The sequence below is a fragment of the Agelaius tricolor genome, unplaced genomic scaffold (assembly GCF_023055355.1).
Source record: "Agelaius tricolor isolate 1412-34295 unplaced genomic scaffold, bAgeTri1.0.p SCAF_41, whole genome shotgun sequence".
Classification (NCBI taxonomy): domain Eukaryota; kingdom Metazoa; phylum Chordata; class Aves; order Passeriformes; family Icteridae; genus Agelaius; species Agelaius tricolor.
This window is the reverse complement of record NW_027269301.1, coordinates 1,604,125-1,629,717: the sequence shown is the minus strand read 5'-3', so window position 1 is coordinate 1,629,717 and position 25,593 is coordinate 1,604,125. Positions and strand designations below refer to the sequence as shown.

The following is a 25,593-nucleotide window of genomic DNA, read 5'->3' as shown; positions in this document are numbered from 1 at the left end:
GCGCACAAAGCCGGGGGCTGCGCTGGGGCGGGCCCGGTGCGCGGGCTCGGGGTCCAGGCTCCTCCTCCGCCGCCGCCTCGCCGGGGATGCTGCGGCCGGGCCGGCTCCGGGAGCCCCGCGGAGCCCCGCGCCGCGCCGAGGAGCCAGCGGCCACCCCAGGTGGGCACAGGGGGACACCGGGGGGGACTCCGGGCAGGGACGCGCGGGGGAAGCGCTGGCGGTACCGGGGACGCTGCCCGGGGAGCTGCGGGGACGCTGGTGGGACAGCGAGGGGACGCGGAGGGGCTGAGATGCGCGGTCGGGGCTCCCCGCAGGGCGATGGCTTTGGGGTGACCCCCCCGCCGGGCACGATGCCCCGCACCGGCCCTGTCCCGGCCCGGCTCCGTGGGCTCGGGGATCGGGGCTCGGTCACAAAGAGCCGGGAGCGCCCCGGGAGAGCGGCTGGACTCGCCCCCGCTGCCGGCTCCCATCCCTTCGGCCGCTCGCAGCCTCCCCCCGGGGCTCAGCTCCGGCTTTTCGCTTCCCTCTGAAGTCTGGCAAACTTCTTTTCACACGGCGGCGAGAAAATTCTGCCTGTTCAGCAGCACCTCGGTGCGGGCTGCCTCAGGTTACAGAGCCCCGGAGCGCCCGGGAAGGCGGGGAAGGAAGGGAAGGAGCGGATGGATGCCTTTGGTTTGTTGTCATCAGCTCGGAGCCATCCCGGCGAAGGGGCTGCCTGCTCCAGAATTCCTCCTGCAGGAATTTTTCGCCGCTGGAGCTGCGCGGGGGCAGCGCCGGGTGCGTGGGAGGGCGAGGAAGGAGCGCGGGGGCCCCTGCGGGAAACGCCGGCCGCACCTGGATGGATGCGGCAGCACCGGCCCTGCCAGGGCCTTTCCCGGGGCTGCCCCCGCTCCCGGCCGGGCTCTGCAGCCCGGGCAAGGCGGGGGAGGGAGGGCAGAGCCGCCCCGGGGCCGCGCAGCTCCTGGAAAGCCGGGGATGAATCTCGCCCGGGAAAGCGGCGCTGGCACGGCCGGGCTGTCACCGCCCGCACGGTGACACCGAGCGCTGGGGACAGATCTGCGCGGCCCTCGGTGCTCCCTGCGGGGACCGAGAGCGGGGACAGGTCCTGGCAGGCGGCATTCCCGTCCCTGCTGAGCCACCCGAGCCGTGTTTGCTCTGTGACGCCTTCCGAGGGTCCCACCCCCATGAGAGGGCCCGGGGATCGTGCGGGACCCCCAGTGCCGATCCCCCCTCCCCAGGGATGTGTCCCCATCCCTCGGTCCTGCTGCAGGGGTGGCACAGCTGCGTCCCGGGCAGCCGGGTTTGCCTTCCTGCTGTCCCCTCCTGCCACCGCCCCCGTGGCTGCCCTGGCCAGCAGGGGCACCCCCTTGGCCCGAGGGGTTTCTGTCTGAGTCCTGTGCTCACAGTGGGGTCTGTGACCTTCTCCTCCCCCGTGGGCCTCGGGCAGCCAGGAGGGACCAGCACCAGCCCCATTTTTGGGAGCAGGGCCCCAGTTTTGGGAGCAGGCCCGTGGGTTTTCCACAGGAGCCCCCATGGCTGCCCAAACCCTCCCCAGAGCTCCTCTTCCACGAGCAGGGAAAAAAAAAAATCAAAAAAACAACTCCTCCATCATCAACCATCAAGCAGCAAAACTGATTTACCTTCCCTGGGAAGCTCTGCCAGGGATTCCAGCCCAGCCTCCCATGCCAGTCCTGGCCAGTGTCACCCTCTGTCCCCTGTGTGTCCAGCTCGCCTCTGTGTCCCCAGCCAGGCTTTTCCAGTGTCACATTTTGTCTCTTCCCTGTGTCCAGCTCACCTCTGTGCACCCAGCCAGGCCCTTCTGGTGTCACTCTGTCCCCTGTGTGTGTCCCTGTGTCCCCAGCCAGGCCTTTCCAGTGCCACCCTCTGTCCCCTGTGTCCCCATCCAGGCTTTTCCAGTGCCACCCTCTGTCCCCTGTGTCCCCATCCAGGCCTTTCCAGTGCCACCCTCTGTCCCTTCCCTGTGTCCCGCTCACCCCTTTGTCCCCATCCAGCTTTTCCCGGGGGGGGGGGGGGGGGGGGCTGCAGATCCGCTCCGCTCGGGCCGTTAATTAATTACCAACCCCATTAATGAGCGGCTCAAAGAGCTGCGAGTGCGAAACCCTCGCCATCAGCCTTGGGGGCAATTAATGGCAGCTGCAAAAGCGCATTTGGCGGCGCAATCGCTGCTCCGGGGGTGCTCCCCGGGCACGGCGGGGCCGGGGCCGCTCCGTGCCTCCCGCCCCGTTACTCAGCGCTGCCGAGGGGGGAGGAGAAGGCGGGCGAGGCTCAGGCAGCAAAATGAGAGCTCGGGAGCAGCGCAGAGACCGTGCAGAGCCCCCAAAGGGGTGCGGGGCCGTGCCCGGGTGTGCGGGGCAGCGGGGGTGCTCCACTGTGGAGGGGACAGGGGCTGTCCAGGGATGTGTCCATGGGCATCTGTCCCAGGGGTCTGTCCCTGTCCTAGGGGTCTGTCCCAGGGATCTGAACCAGGGATCTGTCCTAGGGTCTGTCCCAGGGATCCATCATGGGGATCCATCCTGGGGATCTGTCCATGGGGATCTATCCCAGGGACCTGTCCAGGGGTCTGTCCATAGGAATCCATCCCAGGGATCTGTCTCAGGGCATCTGTCCCAGGGATCTGTCCATGGGGATCTGTCCCTGTCCCAGGGATCTCTCCAGGGATCTGTCCATGTGGATCTGTCCCAGGGGATCTGTCCAGGGGTCTGTCCCTGTCCCAGGGATCCATCCTGGGGATCCATCCCAGGGATCTGTCCCTGTCCATGGGATCTGTCCCAGGGGTCTGTCCCTGTCCATGTGGATCTGTCCCAGGGGTCTGTCCCTGTCCCAGGGGATCTCTCCCAGGGGTCTGTCCCAGCTCCTCCTGCCCCCCTCGCTCTCTCCTCAGCCCCAGGTCCCTCTTTTCCCTCCCTGGGGAGGCTCAGTCTGCAGCGGGCAGGTCCAGTCACGCTCAGGTGAGGCTGAGCCGAGGCATCCCCGGCATGCAGAGAGGGGCAGCACAGAGCAGCAGGGCCGGGAATCCGATCCTTGGGAGCATCCCAGAAACCCCTGAGGGCCCGAGCCCAGCTCCGGGGGCCCTTCCCGGGACAGGAGCCCAATTCCCCAAACCCACCCAATTCCAGCCCAATTCCAGCCCCTTGTCCCCCATTCCTTGGCTGTAGGAAAAAGCCCCAATTCCAGCCCAATTCCAGCCCTTGTTCCCCATTCCTTGGCTGGAAAAATCCCCAATCCAGCCCAATTCCAGCCCCTTGTCCTGGGCTGTAGGAAAAAGCCCCAAACCAGCCCAATTCCTGCCCCTTGTCCTGGGCTGTAGGAAAAAGCTCCAAACCAGCCCAATTCCAGCCCCTTGTTCCCCATCCCTTGGCTGTAGGAAAAAACCCCGAACCAGCCCAATTCCAGCCCAATTCCAACCCCTTGTCCCCCTTTCCTGGGCTGTAGGAAAAAGCCCCAATTCCAGCCCAGTTCCAGCCCCTTGTCCCCATTCCTTGGCTAGAGGAAAAATCCCCAAACCAGCCCAATTCCAGCCCCTTGTTCCCCATTCCTTGGCTGTAGGAAAAATCCCCAAACCAGCCCAGTTCCAGCCCAATTCCAGCCCCTTGTCCCCCATTCCTTGGCTGTAGGAAAAAGCCCCAAACCAGCCCAATTCCAGCCCCTTGTCCCCCATTCCTTGGCTGTAGGAAAAAGCCCCAAACCAGCCCAATTCCAGCCCCTTGTCCCCATTCCTTGGCTAGAGGAAAAATCCCCAAACCAGCCCAATTCCAGCCCCTTGTCCCCATTCCTTGGCTAGAGGAAAAATCCCCAAACCAGCCCAATTCCAGCCCCTTGTCCCCCTTTCCTGGGCTGTAGGAAAAAACCCCAAACCAGCCCAATTCCAGCCCCTTGTCCCCCTTTCCTGGGCTGTAGGAAAAAGCCTGGAGCCACCCAGGGCCCCGAATCTGATCCTTGGGAGCATCCCAGCAATCCCTGGGAGCCCCTTTTGGGACACCGAGTCACCCAGGGCCGCCGGCAGAGCTGCGTGGCCAAGTGTGAATCCGTAGTAGCACTGCAGCTATTCCTGGAGCTGCTAAACCTGCTGCTAAAACTGCTCCTAAAGCTGCTCCTGGAGCAGCCCAGCCTGGCAGGGATGGCTGTGGCAGCTCCCATCCTGACAGCAAATTTGGGGGGGATTTTTTCCCTGTCCCCCCCCCAGCCCTGAGCACTGCCTGCCGTGTTTATAAATCTCCTCTCTCTTGGGAGGCCCCAAATCCACCCCCTGCCTGATTTATTCGCTGTTCCTCGCTGGCCAGCTGCCCTTGGAGGGGGGATTTTTCCAGGAGCAGCAGGGAAGGAGCAAGGCCAGGAGCAGCAGCAGCCCCAGGCAGGGTTTCCATTTGGGATTAGTTAAAAATAGCAGGGAATGCACAAAGATTGGGCACGTGGGGCTTTCCCTGCTGCCTGCCCTGGTTTTGTGCTGCTCCCCTGGCTGGGAGAAGCCCCTGTGAACACCAAGGAATTCCTGGGTTTTTTGTGGGAAGCCCTGAGTGGGGTCATTTCCTGGGTTTGGGGATCCGAATCCTGCACGAGCAGCGCTGGGGTTCCTGCAGCAGCAAATGCGGTGCCCCTGCAGCATTCCCAGCCAGCCTTCCCTCCTCTTCCTCACAGATAAATATTCCCATTTATCCCCTCAGCAAAGGCTGCTCCTGCCTGAAGGGAGTTTTTATAATTTCAAGGCCCGAGCTCTGCTTTGGGAGGATCCTGGGAGAGGGAGAGGATGGAGCTGGGAGATCTGGGGAAGGAAAACCCCTCAAAAATCCCTGCTGCCATCCCAGGGTGTCCCCACCGAGTTCTCCCAATTCCAGCCCTTGTCCTGGGCTGTAGGAAAAATCCCCAAACCAGCCCAATTCCAGCCCTTGTCCCAAATTCCTTGGCTGTAGGAAAAATCCCCAAACCAGCCCAATTCCAGCCCCTTGTCCCCTATTTCTTGGATGTAGGAAAAATCCCCAAACCAGCCCAATTCCAGCCCTTGTTCCCCATTCTTGTCTGTAGGAAAAATCCCCAAACCAGCCCAATTCCAGCCCTTGTCCCCTATTTCTTGGATGTAGGAAAAATCCCCAAACCAGCCCAATTCCAGCCCTTGTCCCCTATTTCTTGGATGTAGGAAAAATCCCCAAACCAGCCCAATTCCAGCCCTTGTCCCCCATTCTTGTCTGTAGGAAAAATCCCCAAACCAGCCCAATTCCAGCCCCTTGTCCCCCATTTCTTGTCTGTAGGAAAAATCCCCAAACCAGCCCAATTCCAGCTCTTTCCCCTCTTCCCTGGCTGTAAGAAAAATCCCCAAACCAGCACAATTCCAGCCCCTTGTCCTGGGCTGTAGGAAAAATCCCCAAACCAGCCCAATTCCAGCTCTTTCCCCTCTTTCTTAGCTGTAGGAAAAATCCCCAAACCAGCCCAACTCCCCCTGGGTGCAGGGCTGTGGATTTGGCCCCTTGCCCAAGCCAAAATCAGAGATTCCAGCTCAGGATCCAGGAACATTTGGATCTTTGACTTCCCCTTTTTCTCCTCCTGATTTTCAGAACAATTCAGCGACATCTCCCCGAGCCACTGAGGGAAGAGCTCCTTTAAAGCTTAATTAAATATTCCCTGCAACTTTGATGCACATTTCCCTGTTGGGAGAGCTGCTCTATTTGGCAGCCAGGCATTAAAGGGGTGGAATTCACCACGGGCCAAGTCTGGAAAAGGGAGGAAGAGGAAAATAGGAAGCGAGAACTGAATTTGCCTTTTTTGGGGGGGGTTTTTGTTTTGTTTTTTTTGGGGTTTTTTTGGGGGGTTTTTTTGTGGGGGGGGTTTTTGGGGATTTTTTTCCCCCTTCTGCTGCTGCACTGGAGCTTTGGGATGGGATGTGACACTCTGGGAAGCAGGAGAGGAGCTGGGGATGAGGAGACAGCAGCAGCAGATGCTCCTCACGCTGAGGATTGAGCTTGGCTCCTCACCAGCGAGCAGGAGCTGAGCCTTTCCTCAGCTCCGAGCGCCAGGCAGGGACAAAAATCCCCAAATTTAGACAGGGCTGGGTGTAGCTGCTGCCACAGACAGGGAAGGGCAGCACAGGAGGAACCACAGCAAAGCCCAGCCTAGGCCTGGCACTGGGCTTGGTCTCAGGAGGATCTTTAGGCCCTGCCTGGGAGAGGTTTTCCCTCTGGCTGGGGCAGAGATTTGGGGTTTTCAGCTGCTGCCAGGGCCAGGGACTCCCCCTCCTGTTCCTCAGGCAGTGTCCAGCCCTTGGTGGAGGAAAAAGCCCCAAACCAGCCCAATTCCAGCTCTTGTCCCCCATAAAGCCCCAAATCAGCCCAATTCCAGCTCTTGTCCCCCATAAAGCCCCAAATCAGCCCAATTCCAGCTCTTGTCCCCCATAAAGCCCCAAACCAGCCCAATTCCAGCCCCTTGTCCCCCTTTCCTGGCTGGAGGAAAAATCCTCAAACCAGCCCAATTTCAGCTTTTTTCCAGCCCCTTTGTCCCCTCTTTCTTGGCTGTAGGAAAAATCCCCAAACCAGCCCAATTCCAGCTTTTGTCCCCAATTCCAGCCCAATTCCAGCCCCTTGTCCTTGACTGGAATAAAATCCCCAAACCAGCCCAATTCCAGCTCTTGTCCCCCAGACCAGCCCAATTCCAGCTCTTGTCCCCCAATTCCAGCCCAATTCCAGCTCTTGTCCCCCATAAAGCCCCAATTCCAGCCCAATTCCAGCCCCTTGTCCCCCATTCCTTGGCTGCAGGAAAAGTCCCCAAACCAGCCCAATTCCAGCCCATTTCTGGCTGTCCCCAGGGCACGGGGAGGAGGGGACACCAGAGGATGGCCCCGTGCCCCTCACGCGAGCCCAGCAACCCCAAATTTGCTTTCTGGTGCCCAGAGAGGCCGGGGAGTGCCCAAAGTGGCCCCGAGAAGGGGCTGAGGGAGCAGAGAGGGCACCCGGGGAGGGCTGGGCTGGGCTGCTGCGGGCACCAGGAGCAGGGGGGCAATGCCAGGGGGGCAGTGCCAGCCCTGCTGCTGCTCCTGGCTGCTTTTCAGAGAGGGGGAGAGACAATGAGCGGCTCGGGGATTGCAAACACGGCCCGGTCTCCATGGCAGCCCGAGCACCGCTGCTAAATTTTGCCTGTACATGGAGAGGATGCTGCTGCTCCCCTCCTGTGCCCGGGGGAGTTGCGCAGCACAAAGAGCCTCGGCCCAGGTGTTTCCTGCAGGTTTTGGGGTTTGTGGAAGGAGCCCTCGGTGCCACCGCCTCGAGGGAAAGGGGTTTGGTGCCCCTCATCGTATTTGTCCATAATTCAGGGGTGAAGCCACGTGAGGAGTGACAAGCTGGGAGGGGAAGCGTTTATTTCGGGCTCATGCCGAGTTACACCAAGTCCCTGCTATTTTTAACAGGGCAGACAAAGCCCTCCCAGCAGGCACAGCCCGGGCACAGCACGGGGGAGGCTGCGGGACCCCCCAGCCCGGGCAGGAATTCAGGGATCCGTCCCCAAACCCTCCCGGGGCACAGCAGCCCCTGGAGCCGGGAATTTCAGCTCCTGGAGCCGGGAATTTCAGCTCCTGGAGCCGGGAATTTCAGCTCCTTAGACTGGGAATTTGAGCTCCCTGGAGCCGGGAATTTCAGCTCCTTAGACCGGGGAATTTGAGCTCCCTTGTCCCGGGAATTTCAGCTCCTGGAGCCGGGAATTTCAGCTTCCTTGTCCCGGGAATTTGAGCTCCCTGGAGCCGGGAATTTCAGCTTCTGGAGCTGGGAATTTCAGGCCCCTGGAGCCGGGAATTTCAGCTCCTTAGACCAGGAATTTGAGCTCCCTTGTGCTGGGAATTTCAGCTCCTGGAGCCGGGAATTTCAGCTCCTTAGAGCTGGGAATTTGAGCTCCCTTGTCCCGGGAATTTCAGCTCCTGGAGCCGGGAATTTCAGCTTCCTTGTCCCGGGAATTTCAGCTCCTGGAGCCGGGAATTCAAGCTCCCTGTTCCGGGAATTTCAGCTCCTTAGAGCCGGGAATTTCAGCTTCCTTGTCCCGGGAATGTGAGCTCCTGGAGCCGGGAATTTCAGGCTCCTGGAGCCGGGAATTTCAGCTCCCCCCGCGGCAGATTGTGCGGGGCAGGGTCGGGAAGGGAAGTGTGAGAAGGGGCTTGGCGGCTCCAGGCTCAGCTGTCACCACCCCGGCACCACCTGCCAGTCCCAGACAGCTCCCAAAATATCCCAACTTATCCCCAAAATATCCCAAATTATCCCCAAATTATCCCGGCCAGCGCAGGAGGGGCCGCAGGGATGGCACCTCCAGCGAGGTGTCCCCACAGCATCCCCAGGAGGCCAAATTGTCCCCAAATTGTCCCCAAATCGCTCCCCAGGGGCCGAGGGTGCCTGGCACGGGATGGGGGTGAATCCCCCAGGTGCCACCGTCACCCTTCAGGTGTCCCCAAAGCAAAGCGGGCAGCGGGCGGGCGTTGCTGCCTTGCCAATTAGCAGGGCTCTAATTGCCGTCTCAGTCGCTCATTAGCGCGAAAAGCCAGATGCTGGGAGGAATTAGAGGAGCTGAAAGGATCTTTCTCTCCGCCCCAGAAATATTTAACGGTGTCTCACACGCGTTCCCTTTGTAGCCGAGCATGACTGATGTGGCTCGTGTGGGTGCTCGGTGAATCACCGAGCTCCCAAAGCCCCTGCGGCGGCAGCGGGGACACAACCGGGGGGCTCCGGGTAGTACCGGGGGGCTCTGGCACCTGGTGGAGCCGGGGCTGGCAGCTGAGGGGCGGCTGGAGTGGATTGAACCCAAAAATGAGGGAGGAAGAGTTCGGGTTCTGCCCTCCCCAGGCAGGGCTGGGGGCTGCTCACATGAATGGTGGTGTTGGGAGGATGGAAAGGACAAAAGGTTTGGGAGGGCAAAAGCAGCAGGGTTTGGGGAGCAGAAAGCAGAATTTGGAGGGCAAAAGGAGCAGGGTTTGGAAAGAAAAAAGGGCAGGGTTTGGAGAGCAAAAAGGGCAGGGTTTGGAGAGCAAAAAGGGCAGGGTTTAGGGAGCAAAAAGAGAAGGGTTTGGGGGCAAAAGCAGCAGGGTTTGGGGGGCAAAAAGGGCAGGGTTTAGGGAGCAAAAAGAGAAGGGTTTGGAGGGCAAAAGCAGCAGGGTTTGGGGAGCAGAAAGCAGAATTTGGAGGGCAAAAGGAGCAGGGTTTGGAGAGGAAAAATATCAGGGTTTGGAGGGCAAAAAGGACAGGGTTTGGGGAGCAAAATGAACAGGGTTTGGAGGGCAAAACCAGCAGGGTTTGAAGACCCCAAAGCAGAATTTGGAGGGCAAAAGGAGCAGAGTTTGGGGAGTCTGGCCCCAGCTGGGCACAGGGCTGGCCTGGCAGCAGCAGATTCCCAAAGTGACTTTTGGGGACAGGCAGGGCTGGCAGGATGGGTGGGGTGAAGATGCTCAGTCCCTCATCATCTCCATCTGGTGGCATCCCAGTTAATTCTGGGATCACAGCATGTCCTGAACTGGGAGGGCCCACAGGGATCCGAGTCCAGCCCTGCACAGACCCCCAGCAATCCCATCCCTGGAGCTCTGGGCCGTGCCCAGCACCCTTTTGGGGCAGAACCTTTTCCAGCCCCATTCCCCAGCCCGGCTTTCCCAGGGGCTGTGACCCTGCAGGATCCCAGGCGGTTCCATCCCAGGGGATTCTGGCGCTGCCTGGAGCCTCTCAGGGTTTGTGTCACCCCCACGTCCCGTGGGGGCTGTGGGGCAGAGAGGAGAGGGACAGATCCCCCCTCTAGGCCGGGGATTTGCTGGGTGCAAGGCTCAAGTCCAACAATGTTTGGGCCCTTTCAGCCTTGAATGTAGCTTGGGATTCTGCGCTCTGCTAGAGTAAGGAAGGCAACTGCGGTTAAGGTTGGGAGGGCATAGGAGAGGGCTGTGATGAGGTTGGTTAAACAGAGGGTGGTTGGTCATGGGAGATGGTTTGGGTTAAGGTGGGGAGAGGATTTGAGCCGCTGAGTTAAAGGATTTAAGCCTTTTGCAGAGAGCACGCAGGAGCCGCGGGAAGTCAGGGGACGCTGCTGACAGCGATTTTCTGTGTGTTGAGCAATCGGAGGCAGGGCCGGGTCCCGAGCTGGTCCTGGCTGTGAATCACCAGGAGCCACAGAAACCCCCCCCTGCTCTGCCCCAATCGTCCCTGGCAGGGCCGGGAGCCTCTGCTGTGCTGGTGCTCACAGGGGGTTTGGGTGGAGGGAGGAGACGAGGCTCTGACTCTGTGTTTCACAAGGCTGATTTATTATTTTATTATATATTACATTAAAACTATACTAAAAGAATAGAAGAAAGGATTTTCATCAGAAGGCTGGCTAAGAATAGAATAGGAAAGAATGATAACAAAGGTTTGTGGCTCAGGCTCTCTGTCTGAGCCAGCTGGGCTGTGATTGGCCATTAATGAGAAACAACCACATGAGCCCAATCCCAGATGCACCTGTTGCATTCCACAGCAGCAGATAACCATTGGTTACATTTTGTTCCTGAGGCCTCTCAGCTTCTCAGGAGGAAAAACCCTAAGGAAAGGATTTTCCATCAAAGATGTCTGTGACACTCTCCCACCCGGGCTGGTCCCACCCGGGCTGGTCCCACCCGGGCTGGTCCCACCCTGCTCTCGCCGCGGCCGCTTTGGGCACATCCCGGGCGGGACCCGCGCCTCGACCCCTCCTGGGGTGTCCGCGGCTCCCGCAGAGCCCTGCCCAAAGCTGCTGCTGAATTCAGCCGTGATTTTTGGCTTTCTAAGTGACCTGGACCTGAGCCACCCTCCCGCAGGAACTGGTGTGATGTAGATTGCCTTTTTTAGCCTTCCTCCCCCCCTTTTTTTCCCCTTCCCTCCTCCTTTTTTCCTCCTTTTTCCCCCTTTGTTTTTCCTTCCCCCCTTTGTTTTTCCTTTTTTCCCCCCTTTTTCCCTTTTTTTCCCCTTTTTTTCCTTCCCCCCGTTGTTTCCCTTCTTTCCCCGTTTTCCCCCTTGTTCTCTCTTTTTTTTCCTTCCCTCCCCCTTTTTTTCCTTTCCCCCCCTTTTCTGCTATTTTTCCCCGTTTTCCCCCTTTTTTTCCTTCCCCCCCCCCGTCTTTTTTCCTCCTTTTTTCCCTTTTTTTTTCTTTTTTTTTTCCTTTTTTTTCCTTTTTTTTTTTCCTTTTTTTTTTCCTTTTTTTTTCCTTTTTTTTTCCTTTTTTTTTCCTTTTTTTTCCTTTTTTTTCCTTTTTTTTCCTTTTTTTTCCTTTTTTTTCCTTTTTTTTCCTTTTTTTTCCTTTTTTTTCCTTTTTTTTCCTTTTTTTTCCTTTTTTTTCCCTTTTTTTCCCTTTTTTCCCCTTTTTTTCCTTTTTTCCTTTTTTTAAATTTTTTCCCTTTTTTTTTTCCTTTTTTTTTTCCTTTCTCCCCCCCTTTTTTTTATTTTATTTTTTTATTTTTGTGCCATTAAGCAATCCCACCCCACCCGCAGGCCCGCAGCGGGGGTGCCCAGCTGCCAGAGTGGGGGGGGACAGTGGCGGTGCCACCCTGGCACGGAGCCCACCCAGCCCCTGGCACCGGCTCCCCTTCAACGAGCGGCGGCCGCGAATTCTCCCGGTGCTCATTGACCGAACACCGAGCGTGTGATGGACTCCGGGGCCACTCGAGTGCCTGGAACGTGTCACCGAGCCGGGCCATTCTTCTCCACGAGTGTGTCCCCCCCGCCTTCTCCTCCTCGCTAATGGCAAATTCGGGGCGGAACGCGCGGAGAGCGCTTTGTGCCGGCCCGCGGTCGCAACCAGCGCGGTGGATGTCGCTGAATGAGCGGGGACAATGGGTGGCAGTGAATGAAATCCTTGTTGTGGGGCCCCCAGGCACAAAGGAGCGCGGCGAGGGCTGAATTCAGCCCCGGCAGAGCCGGGAGGGGCTCGGGCACGGGCGCCGGGCTCGGCAAGCGCTGGGTGCTGCTGTTTGTTTGGGGGGCAAAAAGAGGAGGGTTTGGAGGGGAAAAAGAGCAGGGTTTGGAGGGGAAAAAGAGCAGGGTTTGGAGGGGAAAAAGAGCAGGGTTTGGAGAGTAAACCCAGCAGGGTTTGGGGAGCAAAAAGAGCTGGATTTGGAGAAAAAAAAAGGGCAGGGTTTGGGGAGCAAAAAGAGCAGAGTTTGGGGGGCAAAAAGAGGAGGGTTTGGAGGGGAAAAAGAGCAGGGTTTGGAGGGAAAAAAGAGCAGGGTTTGGAGAGCAAAAAGAGCAGGGTTTGGAGAGTAAAAGGAGCAGAGTTTGGAGGGCTAAAAGAGCAGGGTTTGGGGAGTAAAACCAGCAGGGTTTGGGGAGTAAAACCAGCAGGGTTTGGAGAGCCCAGCCGCAGTTGGGCATAGGGAGAGCAGCAGGTGCTGCAGCTGAGCCAGGCAGATGCTCTCACGCAGCCCAGGGCAGCTTCATCTCCTCAACCCAGGGGGGGTTCAGAGGCATTTGGGGGTCCTGGAGGCTCAGTCTGGGTTTGGTGCAGCTCCCAGGCCCAGCTCAGTGGGGTTCAGAGGCATTTGGGGGTCCTGGAGGCTCAGTCTGGGTTTGGTGCAGCTCCCAGGCCCAGCTCGGTGCAAATCTGCCCTCCAAGCCCTGCTCTGAACCATTCCCTTCACTAAAGCCCACCTCATATGCTCCAGGTACCACTTTCCACCATGGAAATTCCCAGTTTTCCCCCCCAGGGCCACATTCCCGGTGTCCCCAGTGCCCAGATGGCCAGGTGGGACAGGGGCACAGAGCTCGAGAGGAAGAGGAAGGCCGAGGCTGAGCCCCGAGCGGGCTCCTGGCAGCTGCTCCGTGCCATCCCAGCATCTCCCAACAAACACCCAAATGTGTGGGAGCATCTGCACGGCGAGGATGAATAATAACCCAGGAGGGAAAAGGCGGGGGCGAGGCAAGAAGGAAGCGCTGGCATTCCAGAGATGGGGAGCGGGGGGAGAACAGGATCGGCAGGGAGCGGAGCAGCACCGCCGGGAAACCGCGGCTCCTGCCGGGGAAACCTGCTCGGGAAGGAGCCGGGAAAAAAGGGGGAAAGCTTCAAAGGCCGAGGGAGATAAGATTGAGGGAGATAAGGCTGAGTTGCGGGGGCGAGGAGGCCGGGCAGAGCGGCGCTCCCACGCGCGGGGTAGGCGTGACTGCGCTGGTGAGATGCCATTCATGTTTTGTCCCCCCCGTCTCCCCGCACAAGCCCGAGTGGGTGAATCCACGTGGTTTTCCCCCATCCCGGGCTTCAGCCCGCGCTGTTTGTGGGGATCAGCCCCCCCGGGACCCCCACGCTGCCAGGAGCGATCTCCGATCTGGGGTTCCCTGATCCAGGGGAGCTGGAAGGTCCTGGAAGGGTCGCGGGGCTCGTGCCGAAAGGTCCTTGAAAGGTTCCTTTGCTGCGGGCACAGAGCGACAGGGACGCGCTGGAGCCTTCCGTGGCTCCCTGCGCTCGCTAATTGAGCTAATGGAGCTAATTGATGGGGGTAATCACCTCATCAGGGCTGTGCGGTGACATCACCGAGGACAGCGTGACCCCCTCCCCGCCGCAGGTCCTGTCACCCCTCGCACTTTTACAGCTTGGACTCGATCTCCAAGAGCTTTTTCATTTTAAGATTAAAATTGTAATTAATTTTAATTTTAAAAATTAATTTTCGTTTTAAAAATTAGGTTGAATTTTAATTCTGTCGTTTTGTGACCTCTGGCCGTGTCACACCCCCCCCCCCCCCAGGCCCCCAGTGCTCTCCAGCTGTGCTCCCCCTTTCCAGCTGTGCCTCTCCAGCTGTGCTCTCCCTTTTCCAGCTGTGCCTCTCCAGCTGTGCTCTCCCTTTTCCAGCTGTGCTCCCCCTCTCCAGCTGTGCACCCACAGCTGCCCACGGGACACCCCCACTTTCACTCTCAGCATTTATTTTTTATTTACATTTTAAAATTATTTATTAATTTCTTTTTAATTATATATTTATTATATATTTATTTATAATTTATTTTATTTTTATTTATTTATTATTTACATTTATTTTACTTACTTATTTACTTTTAATTATATTTTTATTATTTATGTATTATTTTTATTATATTTTATTGTTATTTACATTTATCTTTTATTATTTAATTAATTTTTATTATATTTTATTATATTGTTATTTACATTTATCTTTTATTATTTATTTAAATTTTTATTATATTTTTATTATTTATTTATTATTTTTATTATATTTTATTTTTTATTTTCATTTATCTTTTATTATTTAATTATTTTTATTATATTTTTAATTTATTTATTATTTATTTAATTTTTTATTATCTTTTTATTATATTTTTTTTTATTTACTTTATTTTTTTCCCTTTTTGCATTTCACAAGACGCCTGCTCTGACACAGCCAAACCCCCTTGAACACCCAGCCCCGATTTTTCCTCGCAGTTCTCGCGTGTGAATGTCCTCAGTGTCCTCAGTGTCCTCCGTGCCCGGGTTTGGTGGCTCAGCAAACCCCTCTGGATCCCTGGGAAGGTGCTGAACGAGGCCAGGGGACAGCTCTGACCCCTCCTTGCGCTCCTGTGCCCTCCCAGCTCTGCTCCCTCCTCTTTTTGCCATTGTTCCCCCCGAATTCCGACTCCCCCTCGGCTTTCAAAGTGCTCATTTTTAACAGGGAAGGAGAAGAAAACCGTGCCCAGCGCTGTGGGGCGTGCGTGGGAGGGCTGGGGTTGATGGAAACGCCTCCTGCCAAGAGGCTGTGAAGTGCCAGCGCTGCCTCCTCCCTTCTCCCGTCTCCCACAGGCACCCAAAAATCCACCCAAAAACCCGGGGGATCTGCCCGAGGGGGCAGCGAGAAAACCCGACCTCTTTAGGGGCTCAACCCCCCCCAGGAGGAAAATAAATGTACAGGGATGGGCTGTGGGTGAGTGTAAACTCCCCTGGGGGAAAATAAATGTATAGGGATGGGTTGTAGGTGAGTGTAAAACCCCTCAGGAGGAAAATAAATGTACAGGGATGGGCTGTGGGTGAGTGTAAACCCCCCTGGGGGGGAAAAATAAATGTAAAGGGACAGGATGTAGGTGAGTGTAAACCCCCCAGGAGGAAAAGAAATGTATAGGGATGGGCTGTGGGTGCATGTAAACCACCCTGGGGGGGAAATAAATGTACAGGGATGGGCTGGGAGTGAGTGTAAACCCCCTCAGGAGGAAAATAAATGTACAGGGATGGGCTGTGGGTGAGTGTAAACCCCCCTGGGGGGGGAAAATAAATATATAGGGATGGGTAGTAGGTGAGTGTAAAACCCCTCAGGAGGAAAATAAACGTATAGGGAGGGGCCGTGGGTGCGTGTAAACCCCCCAGGAGGAAAAGAAATGTAAAGGGACAGGATGTAGGTGAGTGTAAACCCCCCAGGAGGAAAAGAAATGTATAGGGATGGGCTGTGGGTGCGTGTAAACCACCCTGGGGGGGGAAAATAAATGTACAGGGATGGGCTGTGAGTGAGTGTAAATCCCCCTGGGTGGAAAATAAATGTACAAGGAGGGGCTGTGGGTGAGTGTAAATCCCCCCAGGTGGAAAATAAATGTACAAGGAGGGGCTGTGGGTGAGTTTAAATCCCCCCAGGTGGAAAATAAATGTCACAGCCCGGGGCTGAGCTGAGCACTGTGCGCTGCCTGGGGACAGCACAGGTGGCACCTGTGTCATTGTCACAGCGCCTTCCAACGGGCACGGGCTGTGTGGGGACAATTGTGGGGACAATTGTGGGGACAATTGTGGGGACAACCGTCGCGTCCCCCGCAGCCATCCCTCCCCTCCTGCTCTTCCCAAAGCTTGTCCCGTATCTGCAGCGCCCCGGCAGCCGCTCAGGCCTTTCTCGCGTCTCTTAATCTCCCACAAAATGGATTTGGGGATTAGGCGGGCAGTCTGTCTGTCCTCCCTCTGCCCTTCAGCCATGCCGGCCCTCGGGCACGGGGAGAGGAAAAGAAATAAAGGGAGGGATGAGAGTGGGTGGGGCTGGGAGCGGCCGGAGCCAGGAATGGGAAAAGGGGAGTGGGAAAAGAGAAATGGGAAAAGAGGGGTGGGAAAAGAGGAATAGGAAAAGAGAGTAGGAGGAAAAGAGGAATGGGAAAAGAGGGGTGGGAAAAGAGGAATAGGAAAAGAGAGTAGGAGGAAAAGAGGAATGGGAAAAGAGGGGTGGGAGAGGAGAGGAAGGGGAAAACGGGAATGGGAAAAAAGAGGAGTGGGAAAAGAGGAATAGGAAAAGAGGGGTGGGAAAACAGGAAGGGGAAAAGAGAGGAGTAGGAAAAGAAGAATAGGAAAAGAGGGGTGGGAAAAGAGAGAAGGGGGGAAAGAGAGGAGTGGGGAAAGAGAGGAAGGGGAAAAGAGAGGAGTAGGAAAAGAAGAATGGGAAAAGAGAGGAGTAGGAAAAGAGGAATGGGAAAAGAGAGGAGTAGGAAGAGAAGAATGAGAAAAGAGAGGAGTGGGAAAAGAGAGAAGGGGAAAACGGGAATGGGAAAAAAGAGGAATGGGAAAGGAGGGGTGGGAAAAAAGAGGAAGGGGAAAAGAGTGGAGGGGAGAAAGAGGAATGAGAAAAGAGGAATGGGAAACCAGAGGCCTGACTCTGGGATTGAGGACAGGGCAGTGAGGGGGCCCTGGCAGAGCCTTCCTGCACCCCCTCCACCACTGAACCCTCTCCCACCCCCAGTTTAACCCCCAGATTCCTGCTTGGAGCACCGGAACTCGGCCTGGGGAGACTGGAGAGGGTTGGAGCCCCCAGTGGGAGCTCTGAGCTGCTCAAACACTGCGCGGAGCAGAAACCTTCCCTGCCTCCTCCTCCTCCTCCTCCTCCAGTGCAAACAGCACCCAGATAATTTTATTTACGTGCCTTCCCCTTTCTCACCGCTAATTACCGAGCTGGATCCGCGTCCCCATTAGAGCCGAGTGTCGCAGAGGCCACCAGGAGCTGGGGGTTTATTTTATTTACATTTTCCCCCTCCCAACAAAGCGGAGGAGCCCCGCGTGCCTCTGATGGCAGCGCTCAGCGCTCCCGGGGTCTCTCATCCCCTCGAGTGCCGCACAGCCATTAACGCTAATTAAGCCTAACGCTAATTAAGGCTCGTGGAGCCCCTTTTCAGGCAGGTTAAGAGGGGGAAGTGGAGAGGGATGCGGAGAGGCTGTGGAGCCGGGATCTGGCCAGGAATGGGCGGGAGATGCGGGGACCTGTTGGGATTACACCCAAAAATGACCACAAATCCCTTTGCCTCCTCTGGGCGTTTTTAGAGAACTTTCCTGGCTTTATCCAGGATGGATAAAATCCACTCCAATTAATAAAATATTTCATAAAAAAACATTTAAATTAATAATAAATCAAAGCCGTTTCAAGCCATTTCCTGGCTTTATCCAGGATGCTCCCAAGCCCAGCCAGAGCCCGGCCAGTGAAAGGGTTGTTTATTTTTCCTTATCTCTTCCATTCTTTCTCTGACCTGCTGAGATCTGTCCAGCAGGTCGGGCTGTGGCACAGTCCCTGCCCTTGGGGTGCTGTTGGCTTTTTATACTAAGAACTGCCTGTGCTTTATTTACAATAACTTCCCAATACCCATAACCTGTGTTAGACAGTCTGTCTCTGCTCTAAACCAATCCAAAAGTCTCACCAACACAGCAGAAGATGGAGGAGAAGAAGGAGAACAAGGACAGGACACGCCCAGATTCCTCCATCTTTCCTCTTGAACCCCCATTCTAAATCCCCAAAATTCTTTTTCACCCTGTGATAAATTCACTGTCATTCCACTCAAACCCTTGTGGCTTGTAACTCCTCACACAAAGTTGGGAATTGTTTCCATGGGCTAAAATCAAAGGCACAGGTGTTTGTGACTCTGTGCCAAGGGCTCTGAGCCCCTGCCAGGGTCTGGAGCCCTCCAGGGCAGCCAGAGCAATGTCCTGGGTTCAGACACCTTGTAACCAAATTAACAGTACATGCTTAACGATCTATCAACTATTTTACACTTTCTAACCTATTTTTAGCACTCCATCCCCAAAGCGGGGAGCTCTGCCACCCCCGGGTGGCCTCTCCTGGCTCACGCCGTGTGTCCCTGTGTCCCCAGGCTCGGCGCTCCCGGCCTCACCGCAGGCTCTGCTATGATCTGGCGGCGCTGGGAGCAGCATGGGCAGCGTCAGCAGCCTCATCTCCGGCCACAGCTTCCACAGCAAGCACTGCCGCGCCTCCCAGTACAAGCTCCGCAAATCCTCGCACCTGAAGAAGCTCAACCGCTACTCGGACGGGCTGCTCCGCTTCGGCTTCTCGCAGGACTCCGGCCACAAGTCCGGCTCCAAGAGCAGCAAGAATGAGGATTTCTTTTACATCAAGGTCAGCCAGAAGGCGCACGGCTCGCAGCGGCCGGACTACACCGCGCTGGGCGGCGCGGAGCTGGCCGTGCCCGCCGGGAGCGGCGCGCTGGACTTCGGGACGCCCACGCCACAGAAGCTGATGCCCTTCCCCGGCCAGCTGGAAGTGGTGAGTGGGGAAAAAAGCGGCCCTGGGAGCAGGGGCGTGTCCCACTGTTGTTGTCTTTATAGTGCAAGAGTTTTATATACTTTTATACTCGTATTTAACAAACATTAATAGCTGCAATTGATATGTTTTACCAATAGTTTAGCATTCAAGTCCTTTTCCTTGAATCCACATGGTCCTATAGTTTAGTCCCGAATCCACAGGGTTCCCGAATCCATGGGATCATACAGTCAAGTCCTTTTTCCTGAATCACATCGGGATCACCACTTGTTGTCACTATAGTGCAAGAGTTCTATTGCCATTACATTGCAAGGGTTCCAGTGTTGGCTCTTCTTCTCCCAAATGGGCTAAAACAGCCCCTTTTTATAGGGTAAAGGGGGATCCAAACTTGTCCAATAGTAGGGTTTAGGGGGAAGTCACCTATGGGGGTTACAGAGATAAGCTATGGGGCGAGAGGCAGAAGACAGGAGCTTATTTTGCTGTCTCATCTTGACTCAGCAGTTCCTACTGTTAAATCTCAGCACGCCACGGGGTCTTAGACAATTCTATGGGGTCTGCTGCACTGGGGGTGCTGTGGGGTGGGAGGACACACGCGGGGCTCGCTCGGTGCTGACGGGCTCTGCTCTCCCTGCAGGGCGGGGAGAAGCCGCTGCCTCGTCCCACAGCCTTCAAGCCGGTGCTGCCGCGCTCCGGGGCCATCCTGCACTCGTCCCCCGAGAGCGGGGGGCCCCTGGCCCAGCAGCTGCACCCCCCAGAGAAGGCCAAGGAGCAGGAGCTGCGGCCACTGCCCTGCTCGGGGGGCCTGTCCGACTCCGGCCGTAACTCCATGTCCAGCCTGCCCACGCACAGCACCAGCAGCAGCTACCAGCTGGAGCCCCTGGTCACCCCCATGGGCCCCATCAGCCGCTTCGGGGGCTCTGCCCACAACATCCTGCAGTGTGCCATCATCCAGGACAGCAACATGATGAGCCTCAAGGCCATGTCCTTCTCTGATGGCGGCAACAAGATCCTGAACCCCGGCAAGGCGCCCCAGCACCGCGCCGCCGCCGAGAAGAGCGCCTGCGTGCGCTCGCCCATCGCCACGGATGAATCCACCATCCAGGAGCTGGAGCAGAAGCTGCTGGAGAGGGAGGGAGAGCTGCAGGAGCTGCAGTCGAGCTTCGAGGAGAAGGAAATCAGCTCCTGCCAGGCCTACGAGGAGAAGCAGCGGCGCTGCAAGGAGGAGCTGGAGGGGCTGAAGCAGAAATGCAACAGCAAACTCAAGCAAACCTCGCAGAAAACGCAGCGGACGCAGCAGGTGCTGCACCTGCAGGTGTTCCAGCTGCAGCAGGAGAAGCAGCAGCTGAGGGAGGAGCTGGAGAAACTCATGAAGGAGCAGAACCTGCTGGAGACCAAGCTGAGGTCCTATGAGAAGGAGAAGACCAGCTTTGCCCCGGCGCTGGAGGAGACGCAGTGGGAGGTGAGAGGCAAAGGGGGATCAGGGAGAGCTCCAAACCCCCCAGCCCTTCCCTTCCCTTCCCATCCCATCCCATCCCATCCCATCCCATCCCATCCCATCCCATCCCATCCCAGGCTGTAGGAAATGGGTGTGAAATCCCAGCAGAGCCCCCTGGGAGTGGGATTGAGGCTCTCACGGCCCCCCTGAACCCTTCCCCTCGCCCAAGGGAGCAAGCACAGCACAAACCCCCTCAGGCATTGAATTAACTCGGCATTCCCGGCCTCCAGCTCGGCTTTTCCTGCCCCACAGGAGCTGTAAAACTGCCACAAGGAAATAGGAACTCCCTGGGCTTGCCGTTTGTTAGGGAGCAGTAAAACCTTCCACTCTCTGCTTAACCTTAATTTGCTCACTCCTTGGTACTGCTGAGCAAACACCGTTAATCTGCTGGAAATTCCAACATTTAGGAAGAGGTAATTATAAATAAATATATAATGTTAATATTCAATATATACAATATATAATAGTAATATTTAATATAGAATTAAATATATATACAATTAATAAGATACAACTAAATTAATATATTAATAAATTATAAATATACAATATAAATATATACAATATACATACACTATATATACAATATATTTACAACTTATAAATTAATAATATACAATTAAATATATAATAATATATTATTATTTAATATATAATATTTATAATTAATACTACATTAAAAATATGCAGTATTATTTAATGTAGTATTAATGATAAATAATGTTTGTAATTAAATTAGAATTCTAACAAATAATGGTAAGAAAATTAAATTCAGGGTCGCCACGTGCTGCGCCCCAGCTGTGCCTGGCTTACACGTGTCACCCTGTTCTTCTAAGCCTTCTGCTGTTTACATTCTTGTAACGAACCTTCTCACACACATTTCTCTAAATAATTATTGTTTTACATTCTTTTCTAGAGGAAGAGAAATTTAGTAGACTCTTAGTTTGTCCGGTGTCATTGGAGAGGTGGCACTGTCATCCTCCAGTCCACTGCCACTTTTAACAGTCTATAAATGTTAGAATCAGGAATTAAACTGCCCTTCTTTCAACCTTGGAGGTTCCAGCGTGTGTGTGGTTTTATTTCATGTCCTAGAGCGACACACACGGGGTACCCCGGCCTTTCCCCATGGTCCAGCCCTAACTCAGGTGTTCACTGAAGGATTTGGATCCTTTGATTTCCAAACCCAGCAGTTTTAGCCAGCAGCTTTCCCCCAGCCCTGCTCCAGCCCTAACTCAGGTTTTCACTGAAGGATTTGGATCCTTTGATTTCCAAATCCAGCAGTTTTAGCCAGCAGCTCTCCCCAAGCATGCCCCTGAGCCCTGGTCCTGCCCTAACTCATGGTCCAGCCCTAATTCAGGTGTTTACTGAAGGATTTGGATCCTTTGATTTCCAAACCCAGAAGTTTTAGCCAGCAGCTCTCCCCAAGCCCTGGTGCAGCCCTAACTCATGGTCCAGCCTTAACTCAGGTGTTCACCGAAGGATTTGGATCCTTTGATTTCCAAACCCAGAAGTTTTAGCCAGCAGCTTCCCCCGAGCCCTGGTCCAGCCCTAATTCAGGTGTTCACTGAAGGGTTTGGATCCTTTGATTTCCAAACCCAGCAGTTTTAGCCAGCAGCTTTCCCCTGAGCCCTGGGCCATCCCTAACTCAGGTGTTCCCCCCCAGGTGTGCCAGAAATCCGGGGAGATCTCGCTGCTGAAGCAGCAGCTGAAGGAATCGCAGACCGAGCTCACCACCAAGACCACGGAGATCCTGAGCCTGAAGGCGCAGCTGAAGGAGGTGAGGCTGAAGATGGAGGGGCTGGAGATGAAGAGCCAGGAGCTGGAGGTGTCGCTGCGCACCAAGGCCATGGAGCTGGAGGTGTGCGAGAACGAGCTGCAGCGCAAGAAGAACGAGTCGGAGCTGCTGCGGGAGAAGGTGAACCTGCTGGAGCAGGAGATCCTGGAGCTGCGCTCCGAGCTGGCCGCGCTGCGGGAGCAGCTCCAGGCGCCCCGGCCGGGCGGGGAGGATGCCCAGGCCCTGCAGGGGCAGCTGGAGAGGCTGCGGGCGGAGCTGAAGGCGGAACGCGACAACAACGAGCAGATGAGCTGCAGCTTCCAGCACGAGCGGCAGACGTGGAAGGAGGAGAAGGAGAAGGTGATCCACTACCAGAAGCAGCTGCAGCAGAGCTACCTGCACATGTACAAGAGGAACCAGAGCTTGGAGAAGATGCTGCAGCAGCTGGCGGCGGGAGAGGATGGCAAGGAGCCCATCGAGCTGGAGATCCCCGGCGGCACCGACGTCCCCTACGAGGACATCATCGCCACCGAGATCTGAGCCACCGGGGGAGCTGTCCCCTCCCCGCCGTGCAGTGTCCCCCCGTCCTTCCGCCGCCCGTCGTGTTCCAGAGGTGACCAAGCCACTCGTGCCAATGGTGACGTGCCCGCAGCTCCCCCACCCTGGCACTGCCCCCTCTGCCCCCGGGCAGGGATCAGGACTCCAGGGAATTCTCTGCCATCCGTGCCCAGCGCCCAGGGGATGCTCTGCTCCAGGCTGGGGGGACACAGCCTGGCCCTGCTCCGGGGATGGCACAGCTCTGGGATGGCACAGCTCCAAGGATGGCACAGCTCCAGGGATGGCACAGCTCCAGGGATGGCACAGCGCCGTCCTGCCCACTGATGGTGGCAGAAATCAGCCCCAGTGTGTGCCCAGCTCTGGGGATGGCACAGCACCAGGGATGGCACAGCTCCAAGGATGGCCCAGCACCGTCCTGCCTGCTGATGGTGGCAGGAATCAGCCCCAATTTGTGCCCAACTCCGAGGATGGCACAGCTCCAGGGATGGCCCAGCATCATCCTGCCCGCTGCCTGTGGCAGGAATCAGCCCCAGTGTGTGCCCAGGAATCAGCCCCAATTTGTGCCCAACTCCAGGGATGGCACAGCTCCAAGGATGGCACAGCTCTGGGATGGCACAGCGCTGTCCTGCCCGCTGATGGTGGCAGGAATCAGCCCCAGTGTGTGCCCAGGAATCAGCCCCAGTGTGTGCCCAGCTCCAAGGATGGCCCAGCACCGTCCTGCCCGCTGATGGTGGGAGAAATGAGCCCCAATTTGTGACCAACTCCAGGGATGGCACAGCTCCAAGGATGGCACAGCTCCAAGGATGGCCCAGCACTGTCCTGCCTGCTGATGGTGGCAGGAATCAGCCCCAATGTGTGCCCAGCTCTGGGGATGGCACAGCTCCAAGGATGGCACAGCTCCAAGGATGTCCCAGCACCGTCCTGCCCACTGATGGTGGCAGGAATCAGTCCAATGTGTGCCCAGGAATCAGCCCAATGTGTGCCCAGGAATCAGCCCCAGTGTGTGCCCACTGTGGGGATGGCACAGCACCATCCTGCTCACTGCCCATGACAGGAATCAGCTCCAATTTGTGCCCAGCTCCAAGGATGGCCCAGAACCATCCTGCCCGCTGAGGGTGGCAGGAATCAGCCCCAGCTCCGTGGAGGAAGCTCCCACTCCTCCTCAGCCTCGTTCAGCACTGTGGGAGCACAGAGCCACCTCCTGCCACTGCCACATCCACCCTTGCCAGCCCAGGAGGGCCTCAGGAAGGTTCCCCACCTGCTCACACCCCCCCAGTATGGCCCAACTCCCTGAGATCACCCTGAGATCACCCTGAGATCACCCTGAGCTCCCATTCAGTCCGAGCACAGCACCCACCACCCTCTCTCTGCTGGCATTCCCAGCTCCCACGGACAAGGACCCCGTCCCTTCTTCCGGCTGCCAGGCAGCAGCTGGATCTGAGGATTCACAGGAATGTCCCAGCCACGTTCTGACCAGGGATTGGGGTTTGTGTTCGCCCCACAGCCCCTGCACTCGCTGGGGCTGTCCCTCCCAGCTGCCTTATCTCCTCCCTGCCCTGATCCTGCAGGATCCGGCCCAGGGGAGCTGGTTGAACACCCCAAACCAACCACGTCCACCTTAATTACTACCCCAGCTCTTAAAAGTTCCTCCTGCCACCAGTGAGTGGCTCCACAGACAAGGAGGTGGCCCTGCTGGTGACCCTTGTGTCCCCCTGGCTGGGGAGGGAACCAGCAGGACCCAGTTTGTGGGGTGGGGGCCCCAGGGGACCCCTCTGTGCCAGTGCAATGATATTTTTGCTGCAATTATTTACCCACTGCCCCGTTCCAGGGCTCTTGGGGGGGGTTCTTGCACAATCCCAACGCCGCCAATTCGGCCACGGGCTCCGAGCTGTGCAAAATTCCGCATCCCTCGCGCCACTGCAGCCTGGAAAGGTGACACACAGGAACCAGTCTGTGCCTTCTGCGCCCGGCCCCGAGCACCCCAAACCACTGCCCCAGCTCTCCTGGCTGGGCCTGGCACTGCCCAGCCACTCCTGGCACTGCCCAGCTTGGTCTGGCACTGCCCAGCTGGGTCTGGCACTGCCCAGTTGAGCCTAGTACTGCCCAGCCATAACCCAGCACTGCCCATTCAGTCTTGGCACTGCCCAGCCACTCCTGGCACTGCCCAGCTGAGCCTAGTACTGCCCAGCTGGTCCTGGCACTGCCCAGCTGGTCCTGGCACTGCCCATCCAGTCCTGGCACTGCCCAGCCACTCCTAACACTGTCCAGCTCGGTCTGGCACTGCCCAGCCAGTCCTGGCATTGCCTAGTTGGGTCTGGCACTGCCCAGTTGAGCCTAGTACTCCCCAGCCATACCTGGCACTGCCCATCCAGTCTTGGCACTGCCCAGCTGGGTCTGGCACTGCCCAGCTGGGTCTGGCACTGCCCAGCCTTTCTTGGCACTGCCTGGCCAGTCCTGGCACTGCCCAGCCAGTTCTGGCACTGCCCAGCTGGGTCTGGTACTGCCCAGCCACTCCTAGCACTGACCAGCTGGATCTGGCACTGTCCAGCTCGGTTTGGCGCTGCCCAGCCAGTCCTGGCATTGTCCAGTTAGGCCTGGCACTGTCCAGCTGAGCCTAGTACTGCCCAGCCATACCTGGCACTGCCCAGTCAGTTCTGGCATTGCCCAGCCCATCCTGGCAATGGCACAAGCGATGCTCACCCCTGGCCCGTGGAAAAGCCAACCTCAGGCTCCTGCGGGTGCCCCCCGGGGCCAGCCCTGCCCATCCCTGCCCATCCCTGCCCTGTCCCAGTCCTGTCCCAGTCCCTGCCCATCCCTGCCCTGCCCCAGTCCCTGCCCACCCCTGCCCATGCCCATGCCCAGCCGAAGGATGTTTGCCAAGCTGAAGGATCAGGGGCAGCGAGGCCGGCAGGGATTTTGTGCCTCCCCCGAACGGGCGCAGCCCGGCCCGGAGCCGCGGGGAGGGAGCAGAGCCCGGCCCGGCCATTCCCGCTCCTGCTCCCGCCGGCCCCGTCCCCGTCCCTGTCCCTGTCCCTGTCCCCAGGCGTGTCCCCCGGCCCCGTGTCCCCCCCAGCTCTGTGATGTGATCTCCAGAGGCCTCGCCGTGCTGCCTTTGCACAACCGCGCTGTGTGTGCCCGTCGCATTCCAGGTGTGTCGCTCCAGGCCCCGGCCTGGACAGAGAATTATTTTTCTGCAGTTTTTTTTTTTTTTTTTTGTTTGGTTTTGTTGATTTTTTTTTTTATGTTCTTTCTGGTGACTGATGTAAACTACTGGTTAATTTTATGTTTTTTATTTATAAATAAATTTTTTAAAACTTC

General features: G+C 56.7%; 1 protein-coding gene across 4 annotated transcripts; it reads left to right on the top strand.

The window, feature by feature from the left end:
• On the top strand, positions 1-25,593 carry LZTS1 (leucine zipper tumor suppressor 1). 4 transcript variants are annotated; one of them, XR_011683837.1, is made up of 5 exons: positions 1-159; positions 18,042-18,451; positions 19,083-19,907; positions 21,607-22,809; positions 23,061-25,593. XR_011683837.1 is itself a non-coding variant. In XM_071454871.1 (4 exons), the coding sequence occupies exons 2-4, from the start codon at positions 18,101-18,103 to the stop codon at positions 22,255-22,257; spliced, it is 1,827 nt and encodes a 608-aa protein (XP_071310972.1). In that variant the 5' UTR covers positions 1-159; positions 18,042-18,100; the 3' UTR covers positions 22,258-25,593. The 4 variants fall into 4 exon arrangements, 1 of the variants encoding a protein (XP_071310972.1); XR_011683836.1 differs by having other exon boundaries at positions 21,607-23,128; positions 23,163-25,593; XR_011683835.1 differs by having other exon boundaries at positions 21,607-24,326; positions 24,408-25,593.